Source organism: Somniosus microcephalus, chromosome 16, assembly GCF_052327205.1.
Source record: "Somniosus microcephalus isolate GS21.2 chromosome 16, FLI_Smic_1.0, whole genome shotgun sequence".
NCBI classification, from domain to species: Eukaryota; Metazoa; Chordata; class Chondrichthyes; order Squaliformes; family Somniosidae; genus Somniosus; species Somniosus microcephalus.
Genome location: NC_141002.1, coordinates 18619236 through 18646905, shown reverse-complemented (window position 1 = coordinate 18646905; position 27670 = coordinate 18619236). Strand labels below are relative to the sequence as shown.

General features: G+C 46.7%; 1 protein-coding gene across 1 annotated transcript in view; it reads right to left on the bottom strand.

Annotated features, from left to right (window-relative positions):
- Positions 1-27670, bottom strand: part of LOC147105997 (uncharacterized) — a 297066-nt gene that overhangs the window by 11301 nt on the left and 258095 nt on the right. The window contains exons 41-44 of the mRNA XM_086009782.1: positions 26259-26366; positions 8060-8407; positions 5671-5808; positions 5335-5370 (exon numbers count right to left, since the gene is read on the bottom strand). Of these exons, the coding sequence (XP_085865908.1) occupies positions 5335-5370; positions 5671-5808; positions 8060-8407; positions 26259-26366 (630 nt within the window). The remainder of the gene's footprint in view (positions 1-5334; positions 5371-5670; positions 5809-8059; positions 8408-26258; positions 26367-27670) is intronic.

Genomic DNA, 27670 nt, shown 5'->3' with positions numbered 1-27670 from the left:
AAGTTGCTCCTTCCCCTTCATGGCTTAATAAATGTGAGGAAGCGCCTGTAAAATGGACAGACTTAAAGGCCTTGCCGAATTTATTCCAAGTCAACTTCAACACGTGTGAGGTGAACAAGCAAAATGAGATACCTTCTTAACATTCTCCATTTTCTCCCTCTCCCCTTCCCAGTCTCCCTTTCGATCCTTACACCACTCCTCACACACCTTGCCTCTAAAGAGCAGTTTAGTGTTCACATCTTTTACCAAATACCAAAGCAGGAAGAGTCTGGAGATATAGTGAGCCTTTGGCTTAGTGGCAGCATTGGGAACGGTAGCATAGTGGTTCTGTTACTGGACTAATGGATTAATGATCCAGAGACGTGAGTTCAAATCCCACCACGGCAGCTGGAGAATTTAAATTCACTTAATTAAATAAAGTCTGAAATAAAAAGCTAATATCAGTAATGGTGACCATGAAACTATTGGATTTGTAAAATCTGGTTCACTACCGTCCTTACCCGGTCTGGCCTGTATGTGACTCCCGACCCACAGCAATATGGTTGACTCTTAACTGCCATCTGAAATGGCCGAGCAAGCCACTCAGTTGTAACAAGCTGCTACAGAAAACAATAAGAATAAAACTGGATGGACCACCCAGCATGGACATGACAACGCCACACCCAGCCCAGTCAACCCTGCAAAGTCCTCCTCACTAACAGTTGGGGACTTGTGTCAAAATTGGGAGAGTTTCACACAGACAAGTCAAGCAACAGCCTGGCTTAGTCATACTCACAGAATCATACCATTTAGCCAATGTCCCAGATTCCTCCATCTGGGGGCGGCACAGTCGAGTGGCCCTGGGAGTCCTCAACATTTACTCCAGACTCCACAAAGTCTCATGGTTTCAGGTCAAACATGGGTGAGGAAATCTCCTGCTCATTACCACCTACCGCCCTCCCTCAGCTGATGAATCAGTCCTCCTCCATGTTGAACAGCACTTGGAAGAAGCACTGAGGGTAGCAAGGGCACAGAATGTACTCTGGGTGGCTCGGTATCACCACTACTGACTGAGCTGGCTGAGTCCTGAAGGATATACCTGCGAGACTGGGCCTGCGGCAGGTGGTGAGAGAACCAACACGAGGTAAAAACCTACTTGACCTTGTCCTCAACAATCTACCTGTCGCAGATGCATCTGTCCATGTCAGTATTGGTAGCAGTGACCACCGCACAGTCCTTGTGGAGACCACACACAGTCCTATTGGAGACGAAGTCCTGACTTCACACTGAGGATACCCTCCATTGTGTTGTGTGACACTACCACTGTGCTACATGGGATAGATTCAGAACAAACCTAATAGCTTAAAACTGGGCATCTATGAGGTGCTGTGGGCTATCAGCAGCAGCAGAATTGTATTCCACCACAATCTGTAACCTCATGGCCCGGCAGATCCCTCACTCTACCATTACCATCAAGCCAGGGGACCAAACCTGGTTCAATGAGGAATGCAGAAGAGCATGTTAGGAGCAGCACCAGGTGTACCTAAAAATGAGGTGCCAAACTGGGGAAGCTGCAACACAGGCCTACATGCTAAAAAGCGAAAGCAGCATGCTGTAGACAGGGCTAAGCGATCTGACAATCAATGAATCAGGTCAAAGTTCTGCAGTCCTGCCACGTCCAGTCGTGAATGGTGGTGGACCTTTAAACAACAACGAGAGGAGGAGGCTCCAGGAATATCCCCATCCTCAATGATGGTGCAGCCCAGCACGTGAGTGCAAAAGACAAGGCTGAAGCGTTTGCAACCATCTTCAGCCAGAAGTGCCGAGTGGATGATCCATATCAGCCTCCTCCTGAGGTCCCCACCATCACAAAAGCCAGTCTTCAGCCAATTCGATTCACTCCAGGTGATATCAAGAAACGGCTGAGTGCACTGGATACAGCAAAGGCTATGGGCCCTGACAACATCCCAGCTGTCGTGCTGAAGGCTTGCGCTCCAGAACTAGTCGTGCTTCTAGCAAGCTGTTCCAGTACAGCTACAACATTGGCATCTATCCGACAATGTGGAAAGCTGCCCAGGCATGTCCTGTCCACAAAAAACAGGACAAATCAAATCTGGCCAATTGCCCCATCAGTCTACTCTCAATCATCAGCAAAGTGATGGAAGGTGTTGTCAACAGTGCTATCAAGCAGCACTTACTCACCAACAACCTGCTCACTGATGCTCAGTTTGGGTTCCGCCAGGACCTCCCAGCTCCAGACCTCATTATAGCCTTGGTCCAAACATGGACAAGAGAGCTGAATTCCAGAGGCGAGGAGTGACTGCCCTTAATATCAAGGCAGCATTTGACCGAGTGTGGTATCAAAGAGCCCTAGTAAACTCTCCACTGGCTGGAGTTATACCTAGCACAAAGGAAGGTGGTTGTTGTTGTTGGGAGGTCAGTCATCTCAGCCTCAGGACATCGCTGCAAGAGTTCCTCAGGGCAATGTCCTAGGCCCAACAATCTTCAGCTGCTTCATCAATGACCTTCCCTCCAACATAAGGTCAGAAATGGGGATGTTTGCTGATGATTGCACAGTGTTCAGTTCCATTCGCAACTCCAAGATAATGAAGCAGGCTGTGTCCGCATGCAGCAAAACCTGGACTACATTCAGACTTGGGCTGAAAAGTGGCAAGTAACATTTGCGCCACATAAGTGCCAGGCAATGGCCAACTCCAACAAGCGAGAGTCTAACCACCTCCCCTTGACATTCAACGGCATTACCATCGCCGAATCCCCCACCAACTACATCGTGGGGGGTCACCATTAACCAGAAACTTAACTGGGCCAGCCACATAAATACTGTGGCTACAAGAGCAGGTCAGAGGCTGGGTATTCTGCGGCAAGTGTCTCACCTCCTGACTCCCCAAAGCCTTTCCACCATCTACAAGACACAAGTCAGGAGTGTGATGGAATACTCTCCACTTACCTGGATAAGTGCAGCTCCAACAACACTCAAGAAGCTCGACACTATCCAGGGCAAAGCACCCCGCTTGATTGGCATCCCATCCACCACCTTAAACATTCACTCCCTGCACCACCGATGCACCGTGGCTGCAGTGTGTACCTTCTACAAGATGCACTGCAGCAACTCGCCAAGGCTTCTTTGACAGCACCTCCCAAACCTGCGACCTCTTCCACCTAGAAGGACAAGGGCAGCGGGCGCATGGGAACACCACCACCTCCAAGTTCCCCTCCAAGTCACACACATCCTGACTTGGAAATATATCGCCGTTCCTTCATCGTCACTGAGTCAAAATCCTGGAACTCCCTCCCTAACAGCACTGTGGGAGCATCTTCACCACATGGACTGCAGCGGTTCAAGAAGGCGGCTCACCACCACCTTCTCAAGGGCAATTAGGGATGGGCAATAAATGCTGGCATTGCTAGCAACGCCCACGTCCCAGGAACGAAAAAAAAATTCCCGCCTCTGAGTCAGGAGGTGCAGAGTTCGAATCCCACTCCAGATAGTCCCAGCGAGTGTAGCTGAATTCTGGAATACTCGAGTCTGGTGGGTGTTGCCCCTCCTCCCACACCCCTCATCGTCTGGACCAACCAACCCATTGACTGGTAGTAAGTTGGTTACGGCAATGGAAGGAGCCTGTCAGACTGTTAATCAGCCTGAAAATCCTTCCACTACTTCACACTATTCTCCAAGGGAAGAACACGGCCAGCGACAGACCCATTGTATGTTAAAAAAAAATGGAATTGATTATCAGGAGTAACTTGAGGATTATCTGTACAACTATAACCTGGTAAACAGCAGTCAGCATTGATTCAATGGGCAAGATCCTTCCTGACAAACTTGCTCGACCTCTTTGAGGAAGTGACAACCCAAGTGGACTGTGGGAAGCCCTATGACACAGTGTATCTCGAATCACAAAGGCTGTTGATAAAGTTCCACACGAAAGGCTATTAATTAAACTCAAAGCTGTGGGGGATCCAGGGTAAACCTAGGGAATCAATAGGAAACTGGTTAAAGGGTAGAAAACAATGAGTACTCACTCGAAGAATTATGTCAGAGTGGGGAGAAGTGCTAAGTGGGACCTCAGGGCTAAGTGCAGACCACTACTGTTTCTAATTTGCATCAACGACTTGTTAATATGCAAGATGGTGACAGAGTTCAGAGTCTTCAGAGACACCTAGTGGCCAGAGCCTGTAACTACACCGTGACAGTAGTCACTGCAAAATTGAATGAGAAATGTTGACATAGCAACTTACAATAGTAAACGCGGATAGAAAAATGTGACCAGAAATCCTGACAATTGGAAATAAAGCTCATGGGCAGGAAGTGTGGGCTTATGCAAGATTTTTAATGATAAATGGATACTAATAAACATATATTTTGATATAGTGCAACCAGGAAAACATGGCGCGGTGAATTGGTTACAAAATTCACTCAGCTCCTGACGGTAGGACCGCACAAGTCGCAGGACAACCAATCATGGGCGGCTGGGGAATGGATTTTCTTTGAATTTGTTACTTCTACAGAATTTAAAGTGGGTTCACATTTTTCTGCAAATTCATTTACCCCAGATGCCACTTGAAGATCCCAACTGAAGGCCGATTTTCAGGTTTACCCAGCGGCAGAAATATTGTGACCCCTTTAAGAGGCAGACACTGCACCCTCAAACACTGGACTTGTCCGGTGCTCAGGCCTTCATCTGGATAACGTATCAGTTCCTGCCGGGTGGCTAATGAGAGCATTTCAACTAACGTCCGCGCCTGCACCCCTCCCCCGCCCCACTTTGAAATATTGGTTGAGCAGCCTCTTGATCCAATTCTCCCACTCCATGTCTCCCCTTCAGCCTCCTTGCCTTGAGTGCTGAACAAGATGGTTGCTATAGCAACAGGAGTAGGCCATTCAGCCCCTCAAGTCTACTCCACCATTCAATTAGATCAGGGCTGATCTGCACCTCAGCTCCATTTACCCGCCTTAGCTCCATAGCGATTGATACCCTGACCCAACAAAAATCTATCGGTCTCAGTCTTGAAAGCTCCAATTGTCCACCAGCGTCCACAGCCTTTTGGGGAGAGAGTTCCAGATTTCCACTACCCTTTAACAATTGTTTTTTTTGTCACATACAGGATGGTGGCAGAGTTCAGAGACACCTCGTGGCCAGGATCTGCAACTACATTGTGACAGCAGTCATAGCAAAATTGAATGGGAAATGTTGACATAGCAACTTACAATAGTAAATGCTGCTGGAAATGTGTGACCAAAAATCATAATAACAGGAAGTAAGATTTGTCTGCAGAAAGTGCGACCATACGCAAGACTTTTAATAAATACGGGTTTAGATACAGTGCATTTACCTTATTGACTCAACCAAACTAGATGTATCACTGAACCTGAAAGGGAACACACAAGACAACATTTAAAAAAAATCAGTGTAAGGAAATCACAGGTAAAAAGATATTTATACAATCTCAGATCACCTGATTAGAGATTTGGGATAGAAAGAAAGAAGGAGTAAAAATGGAGTGGGCAGAGAGTAACAACGAGGGATATGGGCCTGAGGAAGAGAGATGACAACCGTTTTCCGTTATGTGCTCAGCTCCTCTGGTGCCTCTAACCCACCACGCCATTTTAGACATCCTCAGTTAACAAACTGCTGAAGTCGACATTTTGAAGCTGGTCGACCTACATACCTGTTGGCAGATTGCACCGCACCAGTCTGGACCGATCCATTCCATACCCGGTCAGTCTGAACCAATCGATTCTGCACCATCCCATTCTGTACCACGCCAGTCTGCACCGAGTCGGTCTGGGCTAAGCCAGTGGTAGTGCTGGAGGTGAAGTTGGAGAAAAGGGGCATTGAAGGTTCAGTGTAGTCTATGACTGGCGCCATACAGTGGCACGCAAGCACGGACTGTGTGGGGGCAGTCAATGCACCACTTCTCAAATCAACAAGGACTCTCTCTACCTGATACACTAACCCGCCCTTTTCCTCTTATTATGGGCCTGCTGTGCACGTTCAGCATTCACTCCTAACACACCACTCCTGTTCTGGCACATTGAACGATTTATCCTGACAGTTTTGAAAGGCCTCCTGGCCTGTCCCAGGAGTTGGTGCGTGCCTGTGTTTTGTAGCTGGTGATAGGTGGTATAAGGGAACAGCAAGAATCATTCCTGCAAATAATTATTCCAACGCACAGGGCTTTTCACAGAATCACAGAATCTACAGTGCAGATGGAGGCCATTTTGGCCCATCGAGCCTGCACCGACACATATCCCACCCTATCCCCGTAACCCCATCTATTTAATCCCCTAACACTAAGGGTCAATTTATCATAGCCAAATCAACCTAACCTGCACATCTTTGGACTGTGGGAGGAAACCGGAACACCCGGAGGAAACCCACGCAGACACAGGGAGAATGTGCAAACTCCACACAGACAGTCGCCCGAGGCCAGATTTGAACCCGGGTCCCTGGCGCTGTGAGGCAACAGTGCTAACCACTATGCCACCGTGCCCCCCTTTTTTTATTTATTCTCAAAGTCTAATTCTGGCCTCTTGTGCATCTCCCACTCGCTTCATCCCACCATTGGTGGCTGTGCCTTCAGGTGTCTAGGCCATAAGCTCTGGAATTCCCTTCCTAAACCTCTCCTCCTTTAAGACCCTCATTAAAACCCATCTCTTTGACCAAGCTTTTGGTCACCTGTCCTAATGTCTCCTTCTTTGGCTTGGTGTCAATTTTTTTGTCCAATTACATGGCTGTGAAGAACCTTGGGATGTTTTACTAGGTTAAAGGCGCTATATAAATGCAAGTGTGTAGTTATAAAGAACAGAATAGCAGCCATTACAGGAGGGAGTAAATACAGGGTCTTCTGGGTGAGCGGGTCTTGCCACATCTTTACCAGATCTAATCAAAACAAACAGCCCTCGAGGCGCGTGTGCCTCACAAGAGAATTATTCAATGTTTGTGGGCTTCAGCTCATTAAATGTGTGGTTAGCAGCTTAACAAGGGGCTCAGTAGAATCAGGAGGTAAGCTCAGACTGGCTCCTCTGCTAGCTGAGATATTTAAGGCCTTGGAGATGGTACAGAGGAGATTTACCAGAATGGTGCCAGGGATGAGGAACTTCAGTTATGTGGAGAGTCTAATAGCTGGGATTGTTCTCCTTAGATCAAAGAAGGTTAAGGGGAGATTTAAGAGATGTTCAAAATTATGAGACGTTTTGATAGAATAAATAAGGAGAAACGGTTTCCACTTGCAGGAGGGGTGGTAACCAGCGGGCACAGATTTAAGATAATTGGCAAAAGAATCGGGGGTGGGGAGATCAGGAAAAATTATTTTATGCAGCGAGTTATGAACTGGGATGCACTGCCTGAAAGGGTGGTGGAAACAGATTCAATAGTAACTTTCAAAAGGAAATTGGATATACACTTGAAAAGGGGAAATTTGCGGGGCTATGGGGAAAGAGCAGGTGAGTGGGACTAATTGGATAGTTCTTTCAAAGAGCCAGCACAGGTACAATGGGCCGAATGTCCTCCTTCTGTCCTGTAAGAGTCTATTGTATTATGGGGATCTGACTGTGTGCTGAATAAAAAAACCCTCGCTGGTTATAACCTTGCTGGGCGCTATTAGTGAGTCTTCCTCTCCTGAAGACATTGATTCTTTGCTAGTGTACAATGTCAGAGGTGCCAGCTGACAGCATCTCAATGTCGGCCAATCTTCACAGGCACATCTAATGGGTGCAGGTTGGCAGGCTGTTTGACTGTGGGTGGTGTTGTGACCAAGTCTGTTCCTGCCCTCACTGGACATGTACACATTCCAGTAGCAGGCACTGAAGTGCAGGAGCCCTGATTGGTATTTATGGCCCTTACCTTTCCCGAGGCAGTGGGGTCAATTGCAGCATCCCCAAAGGCACTCTGGGTGAGATCAGCTTTCTTGGGACAGACCGGGGATCGAAACTGGCAATCTTCTGCTTTGTGTGGCTCAATACCACACTGGGCACTGCCTTTCCCCACAACTGAAGTTAAAACCGTCTCAGTTAAACTGTTGAAACTGATAAATTCCACTTGGTCAAATTACATACCCTTTGGCAGATTTCACCCCACCAGCGCGAGCTGCTGTATGCTGTACCAATCCAGTCGTAAACAATCCATTCTGCACCGATCCAGCCTGAGCCAATCCATGATGCTGTACCGACCGAGTCTGTACCGATCCAGTCTGAGCCAATCCATGCTGTACCAACCGAGTCTGTACCAATCCGGTCTGAGTTGATCCAGTCTGTACCGATCCAATCTGAACCAATCCATGCTGTACCGACCGAGTCTGTACCAATCCAGTCTGAGTTGATCCAGTCTGTACCAATCCAGTCTGAACCAATCGATTCTGTACCGATCCATTCTGAATGCATCCAGTCTGAACTAAGCCACTGGAGCTGAATGTAGAAAAAGTCATTGAAATCTCAGTGTGGTTCCATGAAAATTGTTTGACTGCTATCAGTGACACCAAAGCACAGACTGCGTGAAATACCGAGGTGTGCAGCCAGTGCATCACTTCTTAAATATAATGAAAATCCACACCAGAATCCTGGTTAATTGTCAGCTGTGGCTCAGTTGCAGCACGATTGCTTCTGAATCAGAAGGTCGTGGGTTCAAGTCCCACTCCAGAGACTTGAGCCCATGATCTAGGCTGAACTCCAGTGCAGTACTGAGGGAGCGCTGCACTATTGGACGAGGCTCCGATTGCCCTCTCAGGTAGATGTACAAGATCCCATGGCACCATGTTTAAGAGCAGGGGTGTTATCCCAATGGCGTGGCCAATGTTCATTCCTCAATCAAAACTTTAAGCAGATTATCTGGTCATTATCACATTGCAGTTTGTGGGAGCTTGCTGTGCACAAATTGGTCGCTGTGACTACACTTCAAAAATACTTCATTGGCTGTAATGCGCTTTGAGACATCCTGAAGTTATGAAAGGTGCTATATAAATGCAATTAATTTCTTTCTTCTTTGGTTGCTTAAACAACCAACTCACCTGTTAAATCCTTAATAAATGTTTTCCTGCAGTTACCTTTGATTTTATGTGTCTTGGTGTGCTTCGCTTTACCGTCTCGCACTCCTGGATAGGAGATCATAACAAGGAGTGTGATGGAATACTCTCCACTTGCCTGGGTGAGTGCAGCTTCAACAACACTCAAGAAGCTCGACACCATCCAGGACAAAGCAGCCTGCTTGATTGGCACCCCATCCACCACCTTAAACATTCACTCCCTCCACCACCGTCGCACCGTGGCTGCAGTGTGTACTATCTACAAGATGCACTGCAGCAACTCGCCAAGGCTTCTTCTGCAGCACCTCCGTGACCTCCATCACCCAGAAGGATAAGGACAGCAGGTGCATGGGAACACCATCCCCTCCAAGTCACACACTATCCTGACTTTGAAGTATATCGCCATTCCTTCATCGTCACTGGGCCAAAATCCTGGAACTCCCTCCCTAACAGCACTGTGGGAGTACCTTCACCACACGGACTGCAGCGGTTCAAGAAGGCGGCTCACCACCACCTTCTCAAGGGCAACTAGGAATGGGCAATCAATGCTGGCTTTTCCAGCGATGCCCACATCCAGTGAATGAATAACAAGAAGCATGCTGTCTCTCACGTCAAGCTTCTCCCTTTATTACAGCCTCGCTTGTCTCTCTTTCTTCTGTTGATTTTGCTATAGTCAGTGTTCCAGTGACCTTTCACCTCTTCTTCCTCTTAGGCTGCAGATATATCTGAAGGGTATATTCTCCTTCTTTCTTCCCTCCATCCTCACTTTCTTCACGTCTCCCACTCTGACTCCTTCTTTCTCAGGACCTCAAAACTGTGGAAGTCTTCACCTCCCTCAGTCTTTCCTTCCTCCGAGAATCTTCAAAACCCAAGCTTGTCGTGGACTCCTGACAGCTGATTCACCTTGTGCTCTCTCCTGCTTTAGTCAACCGTCCCGGTGTCCTGTGTTAAGGACCTTCAACCTCGGGGGTCTATTCCAATCCTAAGTGCACATACTTCTTTTCACTGTGATTCCCATGGGAGCTGGATCCATTATGGATGAAAATGTGAATGAATCGGGACATTGGAACGTGTTTTTTGTTTGCAGTCTGTGCGCACAGTTAAGGAGCCGATCATACTTAGAAATGCTAATCTATCAAACCTTTAGCCCTAATTTTAACCCAGCTCCCATGGTGGGTACAGAGGGTTAAAATAGCAGACGGGCACCTCCCTCGGCATTCCTGCCCCCACGCCATTTTAACTCCCAGGTTTTCGGGAGCGTCATGGTTGCCCACCACAGGCTGGCAGGGTCTATTAAATATTAAAATGTCGGGGGCCAGGTTAAGTTCAATTTTTTTCCTTCTGTAAGGTTATCTTGTGGGGCCAGGAGGAAGAGGTGTACTCCTCCGAGCCCCACAAGGAAGCCTTGGACTTCGTCTGCCCTGGGTTTCCCACCCCACCTTGACCACGTTCGATCCAGACCCCCCACCCCTTTGCTCACTTACCTTGCCGGGGACCCTTTGCTTTGGTCCCCAGCAGTGGCCTGCAGCCGGGTGATTTCCCGATCCTGCCCGTTGTAGGCTACCTGATCTCCCATGGCAATGCTCACAATAAGTCAGATGACAGGCTGTTTTATAATAGAATGGAATGCAACATGTATTATCCTGCTGCAAAGTTGGAGCGGTGTCCCTTTCAGGCCCAAAAAACGTAATTGTTGTTAAGTAAACAGAGCCTCAGGTCAACCAGAGTTTAATTGTAAATGAGGGAATTGGGTAGATAAGACTTGCTGGTCAGTTTCAGACTGCAGGTCAGAAGCCCCCATCAAGTGGCTGGCTTTATTTTCCTAAGATTATTTTGCATCTGCAACAAAGTGTGAGGTTTAGAATGTATATAGTGGACACCAAAAGTCAGATTCTTAACGAAAGTCCATGTTTTCCCACTTATTATATTGTCTCATGATGTGGGGCATTACTAATGAATTAACTAATGAATTTTCATCAACAGCAAAGCAAATCTCAGGACCCTCCCCCCTGCCCCGGCCATAGCTTACTCTGGACCTGGCGAAAGCAGATGACCTCAGATATCCTATCTTTTATTAGTCTCAGCTCCAGACACAGTGGTCCCGATCTTGACAGGGGTGGGTTTGGTGAACGGCGGGGGGGCGGGCTGAGTTTTGGTTAGGAAACCCGGGGGTCCGGGGTTTCCCCGCATGCTGTGCCTCCTGGGAGCGGGCTGGCTGCCCGCCCCTTGTCCCATCTTCGCTAACCCCAGAAGTGGGTGGGTTGGAGATTTACATTTTTTTTTTAACATCTCTCCCAAACCCCAACCCACCCGTTTTGGGGGTTACAATTCACCCCAAGGATGCAGAGAGAGGGAGATAGAAAAGAGCAAAAAAGAAAAAGAAAGTAAAAAGTAAAAAGAAAAAAACAAAGAAAGAAAAAGGAGAGAAAGAAAGACTTGCATTTCTATAGCGCCTTTCATGACCTCAGGACGTCCCAAAGCGCTTTACAACCAAAGAAATACTTTTTGAAGTGGAGTCACTGTTGTAATGTGGGAAACACGGCAGCCAATTTACGCACAGCAAGACCCCACAAACAGCAATGTGATAATGAGCAGATAATCTATTTTAGTGATGTTGGTTGAGGGATAAATATTGGCCTGGACATTGGGAGAACGCCCCAACTCATCTTTTAATAGTGCTCTGGGATCTTTTACGTCCACCTGAGAGGGCAGACGGGGCCTCATTTTAACGTCTCATCTGCTGTGAATTAAAGTGATCCAATGTTACTCAATGTGATGTATTTTTTTTTAAAAGGTTGCCTGATTTTTGTCCCCTTCCTCCTTAAGGCGCTGACTCTGGCTGGCATACAGCTCCATGGTCAGCAGCCATCTTCTGGTAATTGCCCAAGTGTCCACCCCCGGCAGTGCCCATTGACAGGTATCGCAGGCGAAGCCAACCATGTCCTGGCTGAACACCTACATGTGACATTTTCAGTAAGATAGCAATCGGGTGTGGGAACCTTGGCTGTTTTCTCAGCTCCCTAATCCCTGAGACCAATTAATTGCAGCACTCCAACCGTTGCCCAGCTGGGTTTATCTAACTCAGCACTGACCAGGAATTGAATCTTGGACCTGGGACTCAATTACGGTGGCCAACTCTGGTTGGACGTATCCCTGGAGGTTTCATCAAATGACCTCCCACCCCCAACTGCCCCGCCCGGTCAAACAGTCTTTCTTTGCCGCCACTAATATTTTTTACGACTAATAAACAAGTATTCAAAGGAAATTTAAAAAATGCTCCTTTTTTTTTAAGCCCCAGTGATTTTTCTCCTGGGTTTGGCCATAGCAGGAAAGAGGGAAAAGCCAAGATTTCATAGGCTTTCAGTCCCACAATGCATTGCACTGTCCGTGACCCCGTGTCATGAGGTCAGAATGACAGTCTCCCACTCATAATAGGACGATGTCTTGTACCTTGTCTGTGTTGTCAAGCCTTCATACGAGGGTGGGGAGCTATAACTGGATGACTGATGACCAGATCCTGTCCTTTGGGTTACAGTCGATCTATAATCACTGTAAAAGAAAAACAAATAGACTTTAAGATGGAGAGACCCCTTCTCTTTCAAATGTTTGACATTTTTCCACTCTCCGTTTTTGAAAGTTATTTTATCTTCACCTCCCCCAACCATATCACAGACCGAGCTGTAAAGTTGGCAACTGACTGACTTCGAGACCTCTGGCAGACTCGCTCAGACGCACAAGAGAAACCCAGGGCTGATTGATTGTTCCATTCCCTTCCCTCCAGATAGCCAACAGCCCATCATTTTTATTGCAGTACGCACTTAGCAACAGTGGTGATTTAGAAAGGGGGATATGAGTGCTGAAGACAGGAGATTCATCTTGTACGGGGAGATGCACTGCAGCAACTCGCCAAGGCTTCTTCGGCAGCACCTCCCAAACCTGCGACCGTTTCCACCGAGAAGAACAAGGGCAGCAGGCGCATGGGAACACCGCCACCTCCAAGTTCCCCTCCAAGTCACACACCATCCTGACTTGGAAATATATCACTGATCCTTCATCGTCGCTGGGTCAAAATCCTGGAACTCCCTCCCTAACAGCACTGTGGGAGTACCTTCACCACACAGACTGCAGCGGTTCAAGAAGGCGGCTCACCACCACTTTCTCAATGGCAATTAGGGATGGGCAATAAATGCTGGCCTTGCCAGCGATGCCCACACCCCATAAAACAAATTTAAAAAAAATGTACCTCCTGAAACATTTTGATTTTTGACACCTGATTTAGTGCATTTATTGATACTTTGGAGCCTGCCGTAATTCTGAATGGATATTTTTATTGCACCATCACTGTAAGGCCTGTCTCTATTTTATTTCCAAACTGTGGCAATTCCCCCAAGTACAGTGACAGCAGATGTCAAATAAATCCAGTCAATGCATTCACATCAGGAAAGATCAGCTGCAACCAGTTTGGAAGAAAATAAACCTTTACAAGGAACAACAGCTGGACATGCCCTTGGAGAAAAACAAAACTCTTTTTTTTAGCAGCTTCCTGCCCCATTGCCTCTAAAATTCTGACTCCTCTGGCTCTCCCAAGGGCCTTCCATTTTACCTGCCCTTTTAACATTGAACCAAGGCTCAGAGAGCCAGACTTCCTCTTCCAATAGAATGCCCCAACGTGCACCAAATATGCAAACGAGACCCAGCAGGAAGTTCAGGTGCTGAGGTGCTTGTGGCAAGCTGCGCCCAGACAACACCGGGAGAGGAATACGGCTCTCCTATCTTGGCATGTTAATGGCCAGCCTCAGGATACTTGGCATTATAGGAATTACCACAGAGACAGAAGGTGTGTCCATACTGGGCAGTTCTCTCCTCAGGTGTCAGAAGGAGAAGGAGAAGATATATTTACTTATGGACACGTGGAGAGACAGGAATTTATTTTTCTCCTCTCGTCTCCTGACTCTTGTGGCGAGCTTCCACAGGTGCCAAGAAACCCTCTGGTACCTGAGCCCTGGTCATCCTTCATGTGCGAGTCTAGTCAGTGAGAGCTGGTAGCCTGCTAGACCAGTGATGTCCAACAGAAATCGCTGACGAGCCACTGGTGTTGCTGTGGCGACACTGGTTTCGATTTTAATAGAAAATGCTGTACACACAATCCAGGGAAATGTACTTCACATGCGGATATTTACTGAACAAACATCTACCGCCATTCAGTGACCAAGGCTCCAAGAACACTCACACACAGCTCTTCATCTTACCATTGTACTAACAAACACAGAAAAAGGTTAAAGTTCACATGCACACGCCATGCGAATGAGTATAATTAGAAATGCAATTAGCCACATCTGGAATCCCAAATAGCCACATGTGGCTAGTGGCTAATGTACTGGACAACACAGCATTAGATCATAGGAAACAACATAGCCCAAGCTGATTCTCTCCTCACCTGACGTCTACACATGTCCTTCCAGTCACTGTACAGCAGTCAGGAGCAGGAACCCTGAATGATTTCTTCCCCTCCCTAACTCCCAGCCTCTAAGTTGCAAGACCGTAACTCTTGCCCTAGTTGCAATCAGCTAACTAAGGCCAGGCCAAGAATGGATCCTGGGACCTTCTGGCCTGCATGGTTTAGAACTGCATCAGGTAGTACCTTTGCACACTTGGCCATCAGCAAGGTGCACTTCATAAATCAGTGCAGTCGTTTCTCTCTCCTTTCTATTTATATCGTTCTAATGCCCCACATTGCATTGCACTGTATGTGACCACAGAGTGAAGTTCTTCCATTAGTAATGATGGTCTCTACCTCTTCCATAGGGTCAGGCCTTTACAACTCAATGATGGATGATTAGAACCAATCCATTGGGCTCTCTCTCTGTAAACACTGTAAGGGGAAGGGGGAGAGACTTCAAAATAGAGATTCCTCCTTTTCTCAATGCTTAAAGCTGTGTTGTCTCCTCCATGCATCCTTCCTCCTGCCTCTCACCCAAATGGCCATTCTTAATGCCAGAGCTTAGACAGTGGGGCCAACAAGCTACAGCGGAGCCCAGTGATGTCTTCACCCAAACTCAAAGCACATTCCAGTAGAGCTCCCTGGACAACAGTCGTGAGTAGGAACCCTGGTTGATATTTCCAGCCCATAGGCCTGTGGCACTGAGGCCAACTGTAGCAGTCCAACTATTACCCTGGCTGGGTTAAAATAACTCAACGCTGACAGAGTATTGAATCTGGGGTCTTGTGATCTACACATCAAGAGGTACCTTTCCCCACAATTAAAATCAAAACACCTCAAGTCATGAAACTTTAGAAGTCAGCCGGCCAAATTACATACCTGTTGGCAGATTGCACCACATCAGTCTGGACCCCCCCACTCTGGATCCACCCAGTCTGAACTAAACCAGTGGCAACACTAGAACTGGAAGTGGAGACAAAAAATATTGACAGCCCCGTGCAGTCCAGGAAAATCACCTGACTGGCATTACACAGCGACACAAAAGCAATGACTGTGTCAGATACCTGGGGACACAGACAGTGCATCACTTCCCAAGTGTAATCAGGACCCATCCCAGAATCCTGGTTAATTCAAAGAAATTCAAAAAGCAATGATTGACACACTTTTCCAAACTAACATTTGCAGCAACATAAAGCTGAGGAATGTGCTAAACTCTCGAGAAACATTTGCCTTGCAGTTCATTTACTGCCTCTGATTTTATGTATTTGGGTCCAGTCTACATTAATCTCTCACATTCCTGGATAGGATACAAGGAAAAGCTTGCTGTCTCTCACCCTTACACTTGGCTCAGGTTGTAGCATTCTCACTTGTAACACCTGACGGTTGTGGGTTCAAGTTCCACTCCCAAGACTTGAGGACATAATCTACCCTGACACTTCAGTGTGAGACTGAGAAATTACTGCATTGCTGGAGCTGCTGTTTCTCAGATTAAATTATATTGAAGCTTAAGTGGACATGAAAGATCTCACTGTACTATTTAAAAAAGACCAGTCCGGCCATCATTCCTCCCTCAATCAACACAACATAGAAACATAGAAGATAGGAGCAGGAGTAGGCCACTCGGCCCCTCGAGCCTGCTCCGCCATTCAATGAGATCATGGCTGATCATCCAAATTCAGTACCCTGTCCCTGCTTTCTCCCCATATCCCTTGATCCCCTTAGCCTTAAGAAATATATCTAACTCCTTCTTGAATATATTTAATGAATTGGCCTCAACTGTCTTCTGTGGTAGAGAATTCCACAGGTTCACCACTCTCTGGGTGAAGAAATTCCTCCTCATCTCAGTCCTAAATGGCTTACCCCTTATCCTTAGACTGTGACCCCTGGTTCTGGACTCCCCCACCATCGGGAACATCCGTCCTGCATCTAGTCTGGCTAGTCCTGTTAGAATTTTATAAGTTTCAATGAGATTCCCTCTCATTCTTCTAAACTCTAGCGAATATAAGCCTAATTGACCCAATTTCTCTTCATACGTCATTCCTGCCATCCCAGGTATCAGCCTGGTGAATCTTCGCTGCACTCCCTCCATGGCAAGAACATTCTTCCTCAGATAAGGCGACCAAAACTGCACACAATACTCAAGGTGTGGTCTCACCAACTGCAGCAAGACATCCTTGCTCCTGTACTCGAACCCTCTTGCTACGAAGGCCAACATACCATTTGCCTTCTTAACTGCCTGCTGCACCTGTATGCTTACCTTCAGCGACTGGTGCACAAGGACACCCAGGTCTCGTTGCACTTCCCCTTTTCCCAATCTATTGCCGTTCAGATAATAATCAACATAACAGATTATCTGGTCATTCGTCTCACTTACGGTTTGCCAGATCGTAGAGTGCAAATTGACTGTTGTGTTTCCCCCCATAACAACAGAGACGGCACTCCAAAGTCATTCGTTGGGACCTCTTGAGAATATGAAGTGCCGTACAAATAAGTCTCTCTAGATTACAAACTCTCCATCACAAGCTTTCTTGACCCTCCCTATCTAGTTGGCATTACTGTGGCCATTGCCCCTGTGAACTTAGCTCTCTCCTTCCTCCTAAGCTCAGACATATCATCCGATACATTCTTCTTCCTCCCTTCAGCTTCAGTGTTCAAATTGAGAATCGTTCAATCGTACTCTAAGGGCCTCAAAGCCATGCATCTCTTTGCTATCCTCAGTCTTTCCTTCCTCTTAAAATCGTCAGGCTTTTAAAGCCCAAGTTTGGCAGTGACCAATCACCATTTCCTGTTTTGCCTTGTGCTCTTTCCTTTTCAACCTTGCTGGTATCTAGTGGTGAGGCCCTTCACCTGTGTGAACATTCACCCAATGGTAAGTGCATGTTTATTTCCCTCAAGTGCCTACCCAGTCTCTCCTTGAAAACATCGAGTGTCTCCGTTTCCACCACTTCCGTCGGCAGTGAGTTTTTCATCACGTCGCCCCTGTATCTCTTGCCAAAAATCTTAAATCTGTGTCCCTTAGTCCTTGTACCATCAACTAGTGGGAACACCCTTTCCTCGTCTAGCCTATCCAAACCCATCATAATCTTGTACACCTCTATCAAATCACCCCTCAACCTCCTTTGCTCTAATTAAAACAAATCCAGCTTCTCCAACCTGTCCTTGTAGCTAAGATCCCCCATCCCCAGAACCATTCTGGTAAATCTCCTCTGCACCCTCTCAAGGGCCTTCACATCCTTCCTAAAGTGTGGTGACCAGAACTGGACGCAATACTCTAGTTGTGGCCTAACCAGCACTTTATAAAGGTTCAGCATAACTTCTCTACTTTTGTACTTGTTAAGTCTGTGAGTTGTTCAAGTAATTAATACTCAGACTTAATCAGTAACAATAAAACAGGTCTTTACTGGTTGGAGGTAGGGACTATTCGTAGGTCTTTACTTCATGCCCACAGGCGGGAACTGAGGGGAGATCAGTACCCACAGTACTATTTATACCCCTATGGCCAGGAGTGGTACTGCGTATCACTACGCCCAACAAGTAGTGCAGTCCTGTCCATAGGTTCAAAGTAGCACACATATTACATACACAACATTCCTCCCTTCCTAGCTTTACAGTCATCTCCCCATTTAACATAACGTAATAACATATATACATATATAACTTCAGGTTTACATAACAGAATAACATAGATACATAGATAACTTCATGTCAAAACAGATCACAGATTCAGTCTCTGCGGAAAACAGTTCACAGATTCAATCTCTGTGGTGGAGTCGGTTCACGTTGCTGGAGTGACTCATTCAATAGTCCTTCCATGGATTTAACAGTTTGAACTTCCGAACTGAATTGGCTCCGTTCGGAGGGACCACGTGTGTGATCTGGTAGAGGTGATAATGGTTCAGATGGGTCATCTTCTGTTTTTACTTTTCCTTTTCTGCTTCTTGGAGACTCTCTGGGCTCCATTGTCAGCTGCCACAGCTGCCAGCTGCATGCGCAGTTCCTCCTTCTCTTCCTCCTGTTTCCGTCGCAGAGCCAGCTTCTCCCGATGTTCCGTAGACTTTTGGTGCTCCTCCATGATTTCTGCACTTTGGGAGTCGAAGTTACAAGCTGGGCAGGACAGGACATCGTAATATTCGGTGTCGTCCACCAGGTCATAGTAATATTCGGTGTCGTCCTGAGCTAGACCAGTGAGAGGGTCGTCTATTTCCTCCATACCCAGCTGGACGTTAGCCAGCTCTTGTTCCAAATCCAGACATCTTTCCTGAAGAGACTTCTTCATGTGTACCTCTGCATCCAGCTTTTTCTGGGCTTTCAGCAAGTCGTTTACTAGTGACCTCATTTGTGATTTTAATACTTCAACTTCCTTTGGAGATTGATTGATCGGACTATGCAATCCCTCTACCGGAGCAGCTGTTTCAGCGGTCTGTTGTTCTACGTTGACGTGAGTCAGCGTACTTTTGGCATCCAAGGGCTGCTCTGTTGCAGTCATCTCAGTCTGTGTTGCCACCTCAGCTCTTCCAATAACCTTTGAGAGCTCCGAACCCCTTTCATTTGAATATTGAAGATCGTGTTCAAGTTTTTCCCATTTCAGAGTCCTGTCCTTCAGCATATGCAGGAGTTGGCTGACCGTTAACTCCTCTGACATCAGACGTTTTGTGTGCTCCTGTTCCATTTTCTCCATCAGCTGCTTCTGTTGTCTTTCCAGATTCTCCAACTCTATATCAAAGAACTCTTTCGTTGCATTCAACTCTTGCTCACAACGGCGAAGCATTTGTTCTAATTGCTGTTGTAGTTTGAAATGGAGTTGAGTTCGAGCCCGGTGTCCCTCAGAAATGGGCACATCAGTAGACTTGCCAGACTCAGAATCCACAGTTAAACTATGTTGTTGTTGCTCAGTGGAATTCTGTGCTGAAACTTTGTCTTTTGCACCTGAGTTGGGCTTACCATCATCCGTTCCAGAGTCTGGGCCGACTATCTTCACCGAGTTCTCACTCGTTATTGTTTGTAGGAAATGCCAGTCCATATTCATTTTCCTAATCCACTCCCGTCCTAGTAGTGGAGGACCTCCTTCAGATATCACATATAAGTCCATTATTTGACTGTCTTCGCCCTTGTGGACCACTGCAACCTCTATTTTCCCGATGGGGTACACTCTTTGCCCCGTGTATGTTTTCAATATAATCCCCGTATCCTGTAGGGGAATATGTTGGAATAACTTTCCGTAATCTTTCTTATTTATGACCGTCAATGCCGATCCAGTGTCCAATTCCAGTTTTACTTGGACTCCTTCTATCTGAAGAGTGACCCAAATTGTCTGGAGGTCTGCACCCTTACCAGCGTTGAGTACTCTTAAGCTAGCCAGTTCATTACAGCTTAAGCTAGCCAGTTCATTACTGCTAGCGTCTGAATCGGACTCCTGTTCGGTCACCTTGTGTACCTTTGCGTATTTTCCTTGCGGTGACTTCTTGTTGCTGGTCTTCTTCCCTGACCTGCATACTCTAGCTATATGTCCAAGCCTACCACAAGTTCTACATTCTTGGTTTTTAAACCAACACTGGTTCTGATCATGCGTTGTCTTTCCACAACGATAACATTTGCCAGAACTCACACCCAATTTGTGTGCACTGAGCTCCGGTGACCGTAGCTGCATTACTGCCGTGCCTCTCGCTGCGGCTTCGTATGCTGCTGCCATAGTGACCGCCTTCTCAAGCGTCAGCTCGTTCTCCTCGAGCAGTCGCTTTTGTGTATCCTGTTTAAATAAACCACACACAAATTTGTCTCGAAGTGCCTCTGTCAGTCCCGTTCCAAACTGGCAATATTTCGCTAATTTACGCAATTCCAGCAAATATTCAGCATTGCTTTCATGCTGTAGCTGCCTTCTGTCGTAAAATTTAAATCGTTCCGCTAGCATCAGCGGCGTGGGGTTTAGATGATCTTTCAGGACAGTAACAATCTCATCAAACGTCTTATCCGCCGGTTCATCTGGTGATAACAGGTGTTTCAATTGCCCGTATGTCTTCGCACCCATTAAATTTAATAATGTTAGAGCTTTATCTTGGTCACGAATTTTATTGGCCTTACAATAATTTTTTACTCTTTCAACATATATGGCCCAATCTTCGAGGTCACTATCAAAGGTGCTAATATTCCCGTGTTTAGGCATTGTAGATTTGCAATTTCTCAGATTTTTTTTTTTTACTGCTATCCAAGATGGCAGCTTCCCGCTCTTGCCGTCATCCTCCGCCCACAAAATGGCGGTTTTCCCGCGCTTGGCGGTCTTCACCCGTCCCCCAACGCCGTCTCCCTTCAGCCCCCGAGTGCGGTCCTTATCTTCGCCGCGATCGCCCGAGTGCGGCCCTTATCAGCGGATGCGGTCGCTGGATCGCGAAGCGGCTCTCGGCTCTTATCAGGAGATGCGATCGCTCTGTTGAAACGCCTCCCGCTCGAAGCGGCTCTCGCGCCCTATTCCTCCAGCTCCCCCAGCCCCGTTCGTGCGGCCAACGCGGTCGACTGCCTGTCGCGTCGCTGCCCGGCTCAGACAACGGCTTACCCACCACCAAGCTGGAGAAGAAGCTGACGGTCGCCGATGGAGGCTCCGAGGTCAGGATGTCTTCCAGTGGGGTGGAGAGGGTGGAAACCTCTCTGCAACGTCCTGGCTGTGGACGAAGCTGCCGTGGAGTGACTGCCGCAGGGTCCGAATCAGACTCGTCGCCAGTGTTAAATCTGTGAGTTGTTCAAGTAATTAATACTCAGACTTAATCAGTAACAATAAAACAGGTCTTTACTGGTTGGAGGTAGGGACTATACGTAGGTCTTTACTTCATGCCCACAGGCGGGAACTGAGGGGAGATCAGTACCCACAGTACTATTTATACCCCTATGGCCAGGAGTGGTACTGCGTATCACTACGCCCAACAAGTAGTGCAGTCCTGTCCATAGGTTCAAAGTAGCACACATATTACATACACAACAGTACTCAATACCTCTATTTATGAAGCCCAAGATCCTATATCCTTTGCTAACCACTCTCTTGATATGTCCTGCCACCTTCAAGGACCTATGTACATTAACTCCCAGGTCCCTCTGTCCCTGCACACTCTTTAAAACTGTGCCATAAAGTGTATATTGCCTCCCCCTGTTCCTTCTGCCAAAATGCATCACCTCACACTTCTCTGTATTAAATTCCATCTGCCCATTCTGCTAGCCTTTCTATGTCCTGTTGCAGTCGATTGGCATCAACCTCATTGTTTGCCACACCCCCAAGTTTGGTGTCATTGGCAAATTTAGAAATTCTACTCTGTATTCCAATATCCAGGTCATTTATTGTGGTGATTATTCCTTGTTAGTAAAAGTATTGTGATTGGTTGTTTGTTAACTGCCTTGGGATATATGTTGTAACCTCATTGGTAGTTGATGATCACATGATGTGTTGTGGCCACCTTAAATTCAGTTCTTTTCCAGCTTTGGTTGGGACTGGATGTGGGAAGATGTGCTGCAGATTTTAAAGTTAATAAAGCCTAGCTTTGGAAGGCAAATCTATTCTTTATTTCATTTATATATATCAAAAAAAGCAGTGGCCCCAGCACTGACCCTTGGGGAACACCACTGTCTACCATCCTCCAGTCTGAAAAACAGCCATTTACCACAATTCGCCGTTTTCTATCCTTAAGCCAATTCCTTATCAAAGCTGCCACTGACCCACCTATTCCATGAGCCTCAATTTTGTTAACCAGCCTTCTATGTGGTAATTTGTCAAACGCCTTCCTAAAATCCATGTAGACAACATCCATCGCATTCCCTTCATCAACCCTCCCTGTTACTTCATAAAAAAAATCAATTATGTTAGTCAAATCCGTGTTGGCTCTCCTTAATTAACTTAAACCTCTCCAAGTGCCTGTTAATTTTTTTCTTGATTATTGTTTCTAAAACTTTACCCACCACTGATGTTAAACTGACCGGCCTGTAGTTTCTAGGATTGTCCTTACGCCCGTTCTTGAACAATGGTGTCACATTTGCCACTTTCCAATCCTCAGGCACCTCCCCCTCATCTAGGGAAGGTTGGAAAATTATGGCAATCGCTTCCACTATCTCCTCCCCCAATTCCCTTAGCAACCTGGGATGCAAGCCAACTGGACTAGGCGACTTATCCACTCTAAGTATACTTAGCCTTTCTAGTACATCCTGTCTATCAATTTTCACCCCTTCCATTGCTTCTACCTTTTTCCGCTTCTACCGATATTTTGTCAGCATCCACCTCCTTAGTAAACACCGATACAAAGTACTCTGAGTATTCTAGTCTTGCCCTGCGCCTCTAAGCATATATCACCTTCTTTGTCGCTAATAGGTCCCACCCCGCCTCTTACTACCTGCTTACGGTTTACATGCCAGAAGATGATTTTTTGGTTCCCTTTCATGTTAACTGCCATTCTACTCTCATATTCTCTCTTTGCCAATCTTATTTTCATCTTCACTCCCCCTCTCAACTTATTGCACTTGGTCTGGTTCTCCCTTGAAGAATTCACCTGGCATGCATCATACACCTTTTTTTGTTTCATCATCATCTCTATCTCCCTCGTCATCCAAGGAGCCCTTGCTTTGGTTCCTTTACCCTTCCCTCTTGTTGGAATGTGCTCTCCTGGGCGGGGGCGACAAACCAGATAGAAACCCTGGGCAATTTGGGGAAAAAAATTCTGGGAAATTTCTCAGACTCCTTTATGGCAATCAAAACCAATCCAGGAGACCACTCTGGGCCTGATAATTCTATAGAGTACTTAGCCTTTGTACCTTTCATGGGATCTTTCTTGTTTAGTGGTTAGAGTCGGAGCTCCAGTCTCTACTGGCCCGACCAGCACCAATCCACCACCCTCCTCCGCCAGGCTGAACTTGTTCTCACATTGAACAACTTCTCCTTTGACTCCACTCATTTCCTCCAAATCAAAGGTGTTGCTATGGGTACCCGCATGGGTCCTAGCTATGCCTGCCTTTTCGTGGGATATGTGGATCACTCTTTGTTCCAGTCCTACTCGGGTCCCCTCCCTCACCTCTTTTTCCGGTGCATTGATGACTGTATCGGTGCCATTTCCTGCTCTCGCCCTGAACTAGATAATTTCATTCACTTTGCTTCCAATTTTCACCCTTCCCTCACCTTCACATGGTCCATCTCTGACTCTTCCCTTCTCTTCCTCGACTTCTCCGTCACCATCTCTGGGAATAGGTTATTGACCAACATTCACTACAAGCCCACTGACTCCCAGTTACCTGGACTACACTTCCTCCCACCCCGTCTCCTGTAAGGACTCTATTCCATTCTCCCAGTTTCTCCGTCTTCACCACATCTGCTCCGACAATGCCTCCTTCCACACCAGTGCTTTCGACATGTCTTCCTTTTTCCTCAACCGAGGATTCCCCTCTATCGTGGTTGACATGGCCCTTGGCCGTGTCCATTCTATCTCCCGCACTTCTGCCCTCACCCCTGCCCCTCCCTCCCGGAACCACGATAGGGTTCCCCTTGTCCTCACCTTTCACCCCACCAGCCTCCACATTCAACGGATCATCCTCCGCCATTTCCGCCACCTCCAACGTGATCCCACCACCAAACGCATTTTCCCCTCCCCTTTCAGCATTCCGTAGGGACCGCTCCCTCCCGCTCCTCTATCACCCCCAGCACCCCTTCCCCTTCGCCCGGCACCTGCCCGTGCAAGTGCAGGAGATGCAACACCTGCCCTTATACCTTCCCCTTCCCACTGTCCAGGGCCCCCAAACACCCCTTCCAGGTGAAACAGCGATTTACTTGTACTTCTTGCAGTCTAGTATACTGTATTTGCTGCTCACGATGTGGTCTCCTCTACATTGGGGAGACCAAACGCAGATTGGGTGACCGCTTTGCGGAACACCTCCGTTCAGTCCGTAAGGATGACCCCGAGCTTCCAGTCGCCTGTCATTTTAATTCACCGCCCCATTCCCACTCAGGCCTCACCATACTCGGGCTCTTGCATTGTTCCACAGAAGCTCAGCATAAGCTCGAGGAACAGCACCTCATCTTCCGATTAGGCACTTTACAGCCTTCCGGACTCAATATCGAGTTCAACAATTTCAGATCATAAATTGGCCCCCATTACATTTTTACTTATATTTTTTATCCACACCTTTGTTTTGGCCCTTCCCCCCCTTTTTTTTTTCTCCTACATGGCAGCTGTCTCCCATTCTGCCAGCGCATTTCACACCTAATCTAGAGCTGTCTTTTGTCTCCACTAGTCCGATCACCATCTCGTCTTGTTTTGAATACCTCTTAATGTCTCTTCACTTCTCTTTTGTTCTCTCCCAGCCTGGCCTTTTAATCTGTTTCATTTCCTGTGTTTTTTCAGTCTTGACAAAGGGTTTCGACCTGAAACGTTGACTCTATTTCCCTCTCCACGGATGTTGCCTGGCCTGCTGAGTTTTTCCAGCATTTCCTGTTGTTATTTCTCCAGTCTCTACTCACTGGAACTGTTTGTTGCATGCCTCAAACCTAACACCTACTGGCTCAGAGGCAGGAATGTTAACCACTCAGCCAAAAGCTCGTTCCGACTTGTAGAGTAGAAAATAAAAAATAGTTCACAGCTCTGAACTGTCGTGTAATTAATTTTCTTATGTTGTGGTTCTTTACCCTTTTTTCATTAGCTACTTAGATAACAGTCTTTGGAGGTTTCAGTCTGACTGCTTTGAAAAAGAGCAGCTGATAAATGCCTTCAAAAACAATGACCAGGCTTTGCGAATTTAAGTAACTATCTGTTAAATTCAAAAGGAATTTCCAATCAAACACATATGAAGAAATCACACAGAGCATCTGTAGTTGAGTTGAACTGAATAGATTGACCTGTCCCTTGGATACCTGTTTTTCAGGCAAGCGGATTATTGCAACAAAAAGAGCATTCTTCTAAGAGTGAAGTTGGTTCTTAACACCCTTATGTCCTGTGATAGAATTAAAGACTACACTAAACTAAATATTGGACTAAATGCTTCATTTGTCATGAATGATGTCACAGGCCAGATGAACCCTGTCACTCACATATAGAAACATAGAAGATAGGAGCAGGAGTAGGCCATTCGGCCCCTCGAGCCTGCTCCACCATTCAATGAGATTGTGATGAAATATGCCATTCATCACTCATCTGTATTCTCTGTGTGTGATTGTGCCTGTGACTGTGGTTTAGTTTCAGTTTCATTTCCCTTACCTCAGTTCCGTTTCCTCACCTTGTATTGTATTGTGTGTAGGGCTCCGCCCATACCTGGCCCCTATGTAAGCAGGCCCAGCGTGTCTCACATCCAGTACAGCAGGCTTCTGGATGGGAGACACCTCTCCACTGTGTGTTACTTTCTAAGTTAATAAAAGCCTTGTTTTGTTCCGCTAACATTGAGTCTCGGATTTATTGAGGCACATCAGAGATCATCACTGATCATCCAAACTCAGTACCCTGTCCCTGCCTTCTGCCCATGTGAAGTTTCCCTCAAAGGCCACTAGACAGCAATCAAGTGTGGGAATCAAGGGCACTGAGACCGATTGCAGCACCCGAAGCTACTGCCTGGCTGGAGTCATCTAACTCAAGCACAGACCAGGAGGTCAGCCTGGGGCCTTCTGCCTGCATGGCTCAGTGTTATACCCCTGGTGTTTTTATTCACTTGGCCGTCGGATGAGCAGGGGAGTGGAAGGGATAGAAAAAAGGCAATACATTTCTAATGCTTTCAGTCCCATAATCCATGACCATTGTCATCACAGGTCAGAGTGAAGTCTTTCCACTAGTAATGAGACAATGGCCTGTACCTCTTCTGAAATGTCGGGCCTCCATCAGAGGGCGCGGAGGTACAACTGAATGACAGATGATCAGAGCCCATCCTTTGGGTTACAGCCGGTCCACTGTCTCTGTAATCACTGGGAAGAAAATAAAAACCTTTAAAATATAGACATTCTTTCTCTTTTTAATGCTCAAGTCTTTTTCACTCCCCATTTTTGAGCTATTTGTGTCCCCCTCTCCCTCAGGCACAATCTACAAGGTTAGAAAATGACTGACTTGTAGGCCTCTCTTCCAGCCATACAACCCTCTGAGAACTCCTCCAGCTCTGGGCGCCTTGTGTACCCCCCACGCCCTTCACCCCACCATTGGTGGTCGTGCCTTCAGTCGTCTAGGTCCTAAGCTATGAAATGACCTCCCTAAACCTCTCCGCCTCTCTCTCCTCCTTTAAGACCCTCCTTAAAACCTATCTCTTTGACCAAGCTTTTTAGTCACCTACCCTAATGTCTCCTTCTTTGGCTCGGTGTCAGTTTTTGTCCGATTACGTTCCTATGAAGCGCTTTGGGACGTTTTACTATGCTAAAGGCACTATATAAATGCAAGCTGCTGTTGTTGATATCGCTAAGTAACCTTGGAGATGCACAGGGATTGATTCATCATTCAGTCTTCCCCTTTCTTCCTAATCAGAATGATCCTTGCCTCACTTGCCAAATAATGGAAAAATGAGGAAGTTGCTGTCCAGAGCAGCAATGGAGGGGAAAAAAGACAAAAGGGCAAAAGGAGAAGTAGGAGGCAGGTTATAACATCGGGTGCAAAATCCAAATAAAAACTAAAGATGGTGGTAAGTTAATAGTGAGCACAAGTCTGCATCCTTTACAGAGACACAGTTGCTAGGACATGGAATACTTGGCACAAGAGGCATCTTTTAAGGAGAAACTGGACAAGACATTTCAGCAGAGCTATGGAGAGAGTAGCCAGTGGGATTAGTTCTGGATTGCACCAGCAAAGAGTTAGCAGGGACGTGATGGACTGAATAGCCTCTTTCTATGGTTCTATATTTTGTTTCCAACTAGTTAATTGAAATGCAGCTTGTACTCATGCAGTAGATGTAATTTATCTAGATTTCCAAAAGGCCTTCGATAAGGGTGCCACATAATAGACTAATGAATAAGGTCAGAGAATGCGGAGTCAGGGGACAAGTAGCAGAACGGATAACTAGCTGGCTTCAAGACAGAAAGCAGAGAGTAGGGGTAAAGGGTAGCTGTTCACAGTGGCAGAAGGTGGGCAGTGGTGTTCCACAAGGTTCAGTGCTGGGACCACTGTTGATCACAATTTACATTAACGATTTAGACTTTGGAATCAAAAACACAATTTCTAAATTTGCGGATGACACCAAATTGGGGGGGATCGTCAATACTGAGGAGGACTGCAACAAATTACACTA